The 9851-nt window shown below is 40.7% G+C and overlaps 1 protein-coding gene across 1 annotated transcript; it reads left to right on the top strand.

Annotated features, from left to right (window-relative positions):
• Nucleotides 1–1824: 1824 nt before the first annotated feature.
• Nucleotides 1825–9178, top strand: LOC144530774 (receptor-interacting serine/threonine-protein kinase 4-like). The gene is made up of 11 exons (XM_078270497.1): nucleotides 1825–1961; nucleotides 2040–2205; nucleotides 2552–2707; nucleotides 4314–4462; nucleotides 4807–4856; nucleotides 5668–5820; nucleotides 5916–5998; nucleotides 6117–6156; nucleotides 7079–7151; nucleotides 8139–8185; nucleotides 8637–9178. Exons 1-11 carry the CDS (start codon nucleotides 1825–1827, stop codon nucleotides 9176–9178), a joined length of 1596 nt encoding a protein of 531 aa, XP_078126623.1.
• Nucleotides 9179–9851: the final 673 nt, after the last annotated feature.

The following is a 9851-nucleotide window of genomic DNA, read 5'->3' on the forward strand; positions in this document are numbered from 1 at the left end:
GCCCCAATTAAACCGGTAAGGTAACATAACCTGACTTGTTCAGGTCCTATCCCCTGACCAATTGGCTATCCTGACCTTAACCACTTGAGGTCAATGCCTAACCCCAACCAAACGAGCTGTTATTGAAGGGCGGGTCTTGTTGTGGCCTCCGGTACTTAAACAAAGAGCACTGGCATCCTCGGACACAGACACCAGACTGAAGAGAAGAGAAGAGAAGAGAAGAGAAGAGAAGAGAAGAGAAGAGAAGAGCAGCTTCATCTCTGCCAGTGTTTTCCTCGACACACGAAGGTTTAAAGAGTCTGTAAGTCGACCTGAAGAGTCCAGCAGGTGAGAATCCTAGCAGAGGAATCTGTAAATGTCTGATAATCAGGATCACTTTGATCACATTGTGATGTGTCTCTGTTTAACTGGACGATAGAAAGGTGTTAAATGACAGTGATCTGAAAAAGGTTTGGATGAATTACTGCCAGAGGCTCTCATGTACATCAACACTGTTTAGATTTTAATCTGAGCTCATATCAAGAGTCTGGGTCTGTCCCAGGTTTCTGCCTAAAAGGAAGTTTTTCCTCGCCACTGTTGCACCAAATGCTTGCTCTTAGGGGAATTGTTGTCTTTGTAATTTATAGAGTGTGGTCTAGACATACTCTATCTGTAAAGTGTATTGAGATAACTCTTGTTATGATTTGATACAATAAATAAAATTGAATCATCAGTGAAACTGTAGAGAACTTCAAAACAGGTCAAACAGCTACGGTGAAACTTTCATTAAAACAAAGCATTAAATCAGAGGAATACACGTTGCAGCTGTAGCAGGCATCTTGCTATCACTAACGTTATCCACGTTCATATTTAGACACAACAAATGATATACACATTTACATGAGCAGACAGAGAGCATTTAAGTCATAGCCTACAGAAGAACCCAGCAGGAGCACAGCACCCCCCCATGCAGCTTTGATGTGTCTAAAAGCTAACATCACAGTAACCTTTGTTCAACAGAGGAGAAATGAAAGAAGAAAATATGTCTGTCGCTTTTTACTTGTTAAAGGTGCAGCAGGTAAGTCTAAAACTCCCTTTCTGTCATATCTGCTGAAACTGACCCGATGTTCCAGTAGAACTACAGGAAGCAGGTCATTAACTCATGCACACGCATTCATTCTCCCTTGTGGGGGGAAGGGCTTAGGATACCGTTTTGGGCTTTAGAGGAAAGGGGGGAGGGACTGAGAAGTTGTTGATGTTCAAATGTTTTGGCTAAGTCCTGGATCTTCACCATGCTACCTACAGCACCTTTAACATATTGGTTTCTTGACTGGTTTCTTGACTGGATTGTAGTTCTAATACAGTAACAAAAGATGTAGATGCAAAGATTTAGCAAGCACAAGTTCTGCATACCCTGAGGGCTAAGCACCCCCCCCCACCCCCATCTTTCAACTGGCTGAGGTGTGTCCAAAACAACCGCCTTACAACTCGAACACACCCTTGGTTTCACTAAACACCCACTATGTCTTTTCTGTCAAAGGTTCACAATGATCCTATCCATGAGTCAAAATTTTGATATAAGTGTTGTCTTCCCGGGACAAAATAAGTACAGCAGTTTCGTGTATGGAACTATCCATGTTATTTTTGGGCAATTTGGTTGAAAGAAACCCATATTTTTGATACAGAAACTTTGAAAATGAGTCAAATTGGACCCAAGGACAACAGAAGGGTTAAATAAAGGGATTGTAATAGAAGATTTTTAGGATTACATCACATGTTGCAGCTACTTTTTTTAAATTGGACTCAGGGTTTGATTATACCAATAATTTGTTCCTCCAGTGAACTATGGAACAGTTTGTTGAAGACTCCAGCCTGGAGGACTGGGAGGAGATTGGCTCTGGGGGTTTTGGACAAATCTACAAAGCCAGGCATCATCAGTGGGGCGCTGACGTGGCCATTAAACTGCTTCTTCAGGGCGAGGGGTAAGTGCTTACAAAGGGTTTCCTGTTTATAACTACATAAAGTTGTGAATTACTCATAATGCAAACAAACACACACAGGACCGAGATGTCTTTGCTGAATGAGATCAAAATGATGCGTCAAGCCACCAGCCCGCATGTTATGGCCGTCAGAGGGATCTTCAAGGGTCGAACGCCCTCTGGCAGGTCAACACAGCTTGGTCTGGTCATGGAGGTCATGGAGAGAGGATCATTGGCCTCCCTACAGGTAACCAGGGGTGGAACAACTACTCATATCTTTTACTTAGAGTAATACCACTGTAAAAATACTCTGCTACGAGTTGAAGTCATTAAAAATTAAAAAAGCATAAGAAGTGAAGTATCAACTAAATGGAAGTTCGAAGTCATTTCATTTCAAAACTATTTTAAATGTAAATAGTACATTTGGTGTCTGAATTATACAGTTTTCATGTTCAAATAGTTATTATTGCAGGGAAGAAGAAGAACATTAATATAACAGCATATTCCAAACCTTTGAATGGTAGTGCAGGTCATATGTGTAGCTCACTATCTCCACTATTTGTGGATTTGTAACTCTGGAAACAATCTTACAGGAAGCATTGAGGGGAACTCCACCCTGGCCCCTGGTCTTCAGACTGGCTCACCAAGTGGCTCTGGGTATAAACTTCCTCCACAGTCTGCCCCGTCCTGTGCTCCACCAGGACCTGAAGCCCCAAAACGTGCTGCTGGACGACGCTCTCAATGCCAAGGTGAGTCCCAGGCTTTGAGGAGAGGACAGGCCTCATGCTTACTCTATACTGTTATAATAGTTTGCACACTCTATGAAGAATAAAGGGAGCCTGTAAAACATATTGTAAGCCCACAAGATGGTATTAAGGACTAAATATTGTGCTAGATGGATCGAAAAAATACAGGACTTTCACTCAGGAGACTGGAGTCATGTCCTGTTCTTGTATACATACGTCCCGTTCTTGAGCCCCATGTCAGTTAAAGGTGCTCTAAGCGATGTCACGCGTTTTTTTAGGCTACATTTTTTGTCACGTACAGCAAACATCTCCTCACTATCCGCGAGCTGCCTGTCCCCTAAACACACTTTAAAAAACGTGGTCTCTGTAGACAGCCCACGCTCCACAAACCCCAACAAAAATAAACTGTGCCAACCTGCACCACGAAACATAACAAACAGTCTTCCAGCATTCCAGCCAATAACCGACAAGAAGGATTGGGGGGTGGGGATGGGGGGGTTAGTGGGCGGAAGCACGGAAGGGAGGAAGAGGGGACGGGATAAGGAGAAGGGAGGGGCGAGCTAGCCTCGTTTTGTTTGAAAATACTTCGAACGTCAACAAGAAGTGCTGTCACCCAACATCGCTTAGAGCACCTTTAACCTTTTATACATATGCCCTGATCTTGTGCCCCATGTCAGTTAACCATACATTTTTTAAATGACGGGTCACAAAAAGATGAAGGACACTTTTTGCGTAAGAAACAAACACTAGAGGGACCTGTCCAAGCGCCCCCCTATTTGAGAATGTGAGTTGAAGTGAGTCAGTGAGTCCAACTATAGCTACCTGGTACCACTCAACCTCCCGCACCAGCTCTAGCTTCTTCTCCACCAGAGAGGTTACGTTTCACGTTCTCAAAGCTAGTCTGCCTTGTCAGCAATCGGCACACCCAGGCCTCCAACCCAGATGACCATCCCTGCGGGTCGAGGGTCCACAGGTTGGTGGCGGTGTAAGCACCAAGCTGTTTCTTCGGGCTTTGGCCAACTGGGCCCCGTGGGCAAAGGTGAGGAACGACTTCCCTGACCATCGGTGTCCACCACGATGTTCGAGGGTTACCGCCCCTTGAGGCACCTGAGACCACAGCTCCCCGCTGCAGCTTCACCAATGGAAGCTTTAAACATTACCCACTAGGGTTCAATGCCCCCAACTTCCACAGGGATGCCATAACAGATCCTACAGAGGTGTGAGTTCTCTCTGAGAGGGGTCTCCAGATGTTTCCAGTTTACCCGCACTACCCGTTTTTCAATGTCTTTGACTAACTCTAACGGTCTCATGACAGCCAATATAAAAATCAACCACCAAGTTTGATAATGAGGCCTGCTATGACTTATTTATGATTATGTTATCTAGGTTAATGTCAAGTTGTCATAACACAAACATCTCAAACAATGCTAATTTAGCATTAAAAGAGTCATAATTTACCAAATAAGTCAATTACAACAGTCATGAACATTCATAAAGACTCTGGTAAGACTGGTTTCATGTCAGTCTTCTGCACACCCCTTCAAATAAAGTGTTACCAAATAAAGAACATCTTCTGCTTCCTTCCTCTCTTTGCTAATTCTCTCTGCAGCTTACAGATTTTGGCCTTGCCCGGATTTCCTGCAGCGTCACACAGGTTTCCAAGAACAGTGAATCACTAGGAGGAACGATTAACTACATGCCACCAGAGGCTTTTGAAAGCACATCGTACGAACCTACCAGATCCTTTGATATCTACAGGTACAAGCGCATCGAACCAGCACTTGAATAAAAGTATCATATAATAAATAATAACTGGAGACGGGATTACTCTGGGCACCATGTCTAGCACAGGTTCAGTCTTGACAGATAGTCGAATTAGCATTGGCATAGTCCTTTAACAGGTGAGGGAATTGTTTTCAGAGAAGAGGCGTAAAGTGAGGTAACTTCATGCACAGATTTCCTTATTGTCATTGAATGTCCTCATTCTCACATGAGCATTAATTTACAGATGACAACAAACCCTAGCCAGCAATCAACCAGGGTGTGATTGTTATGATGGATGATAATCCTGACATGGAATTCTCTCGCTGTCTGTCTTTCAGTTTTGGGATACTCCTTTGGTCCATTGTCACAGGGAAACAACCATATGAATGTAAGTGACTGTTGTTTGAGTGACTACCAATGCTCAAAAAATCTTCTACCTTTATCTTAGTTTTTCTCATTTGAGTCTTGGGACACATGGTGCAAGAATGGCAGGACTTTATAAGTGTTAGTTTTCTTGGCTCTGAGCTGTAGAGTAATGGCTTGTAAAAGAAAGTCACATCGACTAAAGCAGGGCTATTCAACCATACTGTTCAAGGGATGTAGACTTTCACGCTCTTATTCTAGTTGCTCTGTATTGTATTTACTACTACAACTCAAAGCTAGGCTTGTAACAATTGTAACATAATGGTATGATAGCATTTTTTCACGTAATCACTGTCTCTTTGTTTAACCGCAATGAATTGCTATCATAAGCTATGGTCTTTGACTGTTGATGGTAATTGTCAATTTTACGTTCATTTAAGAAAAGAAATCTATATTTTATGATAATAAAGAGGCGTGGTTTACTTTATAGGCTCTGTACTCATGTTATTACATTATCTGGGTCACATAACATTGATTTATCTAAAAGATGTATCATGGGATTCATTTATTTGTTTTGAAAAAGTGATACATAAATAAATATTTTAAAATTTGAAATGATATTGTTATTGTTATTATATCGCAATTATTACTGAGACAATTCATTGTACAGTCAAATTTGGAATTGTTACAGGAGGTGGCAGAGTTGTCCCATTTAGCAGGATTTAACCTGAACCTTTACATAATCATCAGTCCAGACTGTCTATTCAGGTATTACCAAGGTTTCATTTAACCTCAAGGCCAATCTGACAGCCTTTTTCATTCTTCCTCCAATGTAGCTGCAAAGCCCTTCATAGTGATGTTGCGCGTCCCGCAGGGAGACCGCCCACAGCTGGCTGATATCAAGGGCGATGCTGCTGGGTTGACAGAGTTGACAGGACTGATGAAGAGATGCTGGGACAATGAACCTGAACGAAGGCCCAGAGCCCTTGGTGAGGAAACTCATTCATTTACCTCTGAAACTGAAAAATAGCTTGTGATTCCTGGCTCTAACGTTACATTCTTTACTCTATGTTGTGTACAACAGAGTGTACAACTGAGACAGAAAAACTGTTCAAGATGCACAAACATGAACTCAATGATGCTGTCCATGAAGTGCTGAAGAAACTGGTGAGGAACAAATATCTTCATAAACACTCAAGTCACGCTGAGACACTATAACATTTTGACACAATGCAGCAAATCACAGTTTTTATTATTGTGTGTAACTGGCTCTTCTTCTTTCCAGGAAGTGATGCCACCAGGAGATGATGAAAATAACTCTCCAGGTCTGTATTTATATACCACTGTTGCCTGGGTCTAGACCTTTGAATCCGTCCACTCCACCAAGTTAACTGATTATTCGTCTGGCATTGTGATATAAAGCGAACGGACCAACCACACAGGTCACGAAGCTGTTCGTAATTTGGTTATAAAAAATAAGTCTCTCGCCGTTCCCTGAATTTGTCTGACGGATTCGATGTCAACTTTTCCCGTCAGAAGTTTCTGAATCTCATCATGTCCATAGTTAGACATATTTGTTGATGTCTTTGTTGCATCTCCTTCTTCACCCCTCTTTGTTTGTTTACGCCCGGTAGCGGCAGCCACAAGATAGAAACATCATCAGCACGCCCCCTCGCCCGTAGTGCCACTTCTTTCTCAGGGGTTTAACGATACATCTGGATATATCGATTCAATCCTCAATGATTATTATTAAAAAGAGTAGTTTGTTTTTAATTTAAATGTATGAAAGAGCTCAGTAATGAAATTGACAAATCATATTTTAGTTGCTTTTTGTAAATATATATCATTGTAAATGTTAAAGGGGCTTATATTGTCTCGTACTGGACACAGGCCTCTAAATTGAATCGAAATCGTATTGTGGCAGACTCTGTGATAGCAGTGAATATTGTACCGTTGTCCAAAGAATCGATATATCGTATTGTGGTAAAACGTGTGAGTCACACCCCTATTTTTTCTCTCACAAGGTTGCAATATAAATGTTCATATTTTGATGTCTGTTTCTTTTTACAATTCAAAAATATGATCCAATTTCGAATATTTGTTGACAGCCCTACTGTCCATGGGCTGCTCCATCGCTCTGACATTTAATGCAAAATCCTGTTTGCATGTGGGTGGACTCGGGCCAGTGTGTGTAATATATCAACAGAGTAAAAAATGTAATTTACCCTCGTTTTTGACTTCTTCTAGTGACTGGGATCAAACAGTCTCTGAGAGATGTAAAGCTGTCTGATGGTCCACACCAGATACTGGAAGCTCTCTGGTAAGAACAGACAACAAGAGCTCTAAAGCTAGGTTTATGATCGCAATGCTGTTCCAGCGTGAGCCTGAAAATGATGTCACCACGTCTGTCATTTCCAGTGATAAATGTAATGTTTGGTGGTACATCGGCATTTAACGTGAATGTGTTTACTACTGTTGCCAGGCAGCCTGCTGTCCTTCTCTACTACTTCTTGCTTATTCACAGATTATGTTGCTTGTACGCCCGCTTGCATTTTAGAGAATACTGCAACGAACAATGTAATGTAGCATGTGGATCATCTACGGAGGCCCGCGTCACGGTGTCTCGCACTAGTATAACTGAGGCTTTAGGAGTCATAACATAATAGATTGTCTGATTCATGGAGTACTGTCGTTATACAGTGACAGTTGGAACATATTTGACAAACATCAACATATTATAGTTACCTAAAATTTATATAAATAGATATATAAAAGTTACCAGTTACCATCATTTTAAACATGCAGAGAAAATATTTCATGTTCTGTTTTATCATGTGGGAGGACATTAATAATAACCAGAGCAGATCAGTGGTGTCTGTGCCTCTTATTATTTCTACATTATCTTCCTGTTTCTGTATTAATTATTTTTTGCGATTAACAATTTTTTATTTGTTTTTTTTAACACACAAACAATTTGTAACATGAACCTATCATCGTCATCCACACAGTAAAAAATTAAGAAAAGATAACTGGAACTTCAATATTCAAGACCATACAATAAAATAATAACAAAATAGACAATAACCTATAAACCAAATACACATAGACTCTTATTATTTTAACATTTACATAAGTAACATTTACAATGCAGGACTTTTACTGTAACAGAGTATTTTTACAGTGTGGTATTAGTACTTTTACTGAAGTAAAGGATCTGAATACTTCTTCCACCATTGGGAACTCTGCATCATGTCTAACAGCAGTTAGGACTCATGTTGTATCATTCTGACTGTGTTTCTTTCTCCAGGTCGGACCATGATGGAGAGCTGGGGTTAAGACATGATCTGATGAAGGGTAAGTCTGGATACAGTTTCTCTTTAAATACACAGCTGATAGTTTTTATTTATTAGAATATTACTGACAACATGCGTCATTATTGAACTTTGTATAAATGAACATCAGCACACGAGCACAGAATAAAACCTTCAGATGTGTCTGATGATAAGCTGTTGCTGTGTTTTGGGTAACCATCACCAAGGGTAAAGCTTTGGTTTGAGAAGTGGGGGGGTCCTGCGTCATAAAAATGGTACCAAACTATGTATGACAAAAAGAAGTCCAACTGTCTTTACTGTTTAAAATAGTTTTATAAATAAAACAATATCAACAAAATTTGAAAGTTGGGGGGGGGGGATGGGGTTAAAAGTTATTTTACTTTCAACTGACAAGCATAATAACTATTAACTAAAGTTCAACTGATGATGTTATTATTAACTGCAGCTGTGTTGTGTCTCGTTCTCTCCATCAGATTCCTGTAAACTCACAGTGGACATGAACACAGTGAACAGAAGCCTCAAACTGTCTGACAACAACAGGACGGTGACTCGGGTGGAGGAGGAGCAGCAGCCATATCCTGATCATCCAGAGATGTTTGATGACTGTCGGCAGCTGCTGTGTAGAGATGGTCTGACTGGTCGCTGTTACTGGGAGGTTGAGAGGAGAAGAGGAGGGGTTTCTGTGTCAGTGAGTTACAGAGGAATCAGGAGGAGAGGCGACAGTGAAGACTGTTGGTTTGGATATAACGATCAGTCCTGGAGTCTGAACTGCTCTGATGGTGCTTACTCTGTCATGCACAACCACAGAAGAACAGTCCTCCCTCTCTCCTCCTCCTCTGACTCTAGAAGAGTAGCAGTGTATGTGGACTGTCCTGCTGGCTCTCTGTCCTTCTACTCAGTCTCCTCTGACTCACTGATCCACCTCCACACCTTCAACACCACATTCACTGAACCTCTTTATCCTGGGTTTGGGTTCTGGTTCTCTGGTTCCTCAATGTCTCTGTGTTCTCTGTAGGAGGAAACAACTTCCTGTCCTGTGGTTTAAATGTTGGTGGAGGACGAGGCTTCACTTTTGTTGACATTTGTCTCACTGATTGTGTCTTTAATGTCAGAAATGTTCTTCTTTAGTAATGTTGAAATGATCTCCTCAGGGATGAAAACTAGTTTTTATGAATTGTGTTGACTTTCACTGTAATCATGTTTTATTGGAGCAGCTTCAGCTGTTAGTGATTTATTTCCATGAAGGTTTAAAGATAAAAAACAGAGATGTTGATGTGTACATGAGTTTGTGTTTTAACAAATGTAAATCTATTTCAGTTTGAAAATCAAAGAATAAAGATGTTTCCTTGACAATTAAGTGGTATTTTCTTTTTTATTTGAACATGTTTAATGTTTCTTGTGAATAGAATCAAATTAATATTATTTCCATATACAGTATATAGTAGAATAGTTTATGTCCAAATTGAATGCAGTCCTCTCAGTGCCAAACAACAGTCAAAGTGGAAAGCAGGAAAATAAATATATATATGTGTATACATAAAAAAGTCTCTAAAGTCACTAGGCACACAATCAAAACATTCGCTGCATGATTCATCATTAAACTCAAAACTCAAGTGGTATTAAGCTCTTGGATAAAAACAGTTTTTCAGTCTGTTGTTCATGTTTTAAATGTCCTAAAACGTCTGGGG

Source organism: Sander vitreus, chromosome 2, assembly GCF_031162955.1.
Source record: "Sander vitreus isolate 19-12246 chromosome 2, sanVit1, whole genome shotgun sequence".
NCBI lineage: Eukaryota > Metazoa > Chordata > Actinopteri > Perciformes > Percidae > Sander > Sander vitreus.

Coding starts and splice junctions, on each gene's coding strand:
- LOC144530774 (XM_078270497.1), top strand. CDS start 1,825: ATGGAACAGTTTGTTGAAGACTCCAGCCTGGAGGACTGGGAGGAGATT. Junction 1,962..2,039: donor CTGCTTCTTCAGGGCGAGGG/GTAAGTGCTTAC, acceptor AAACACACACAG/GACCGAGATGTCTTTGCTGA. Junction 4,857..5,667: donor AGGGAAACAACCATATGAAT/GTAAGTGACTGT, acceptor CCTCCAATGTAG/CTGCAAAGCCCTTCATAGTG.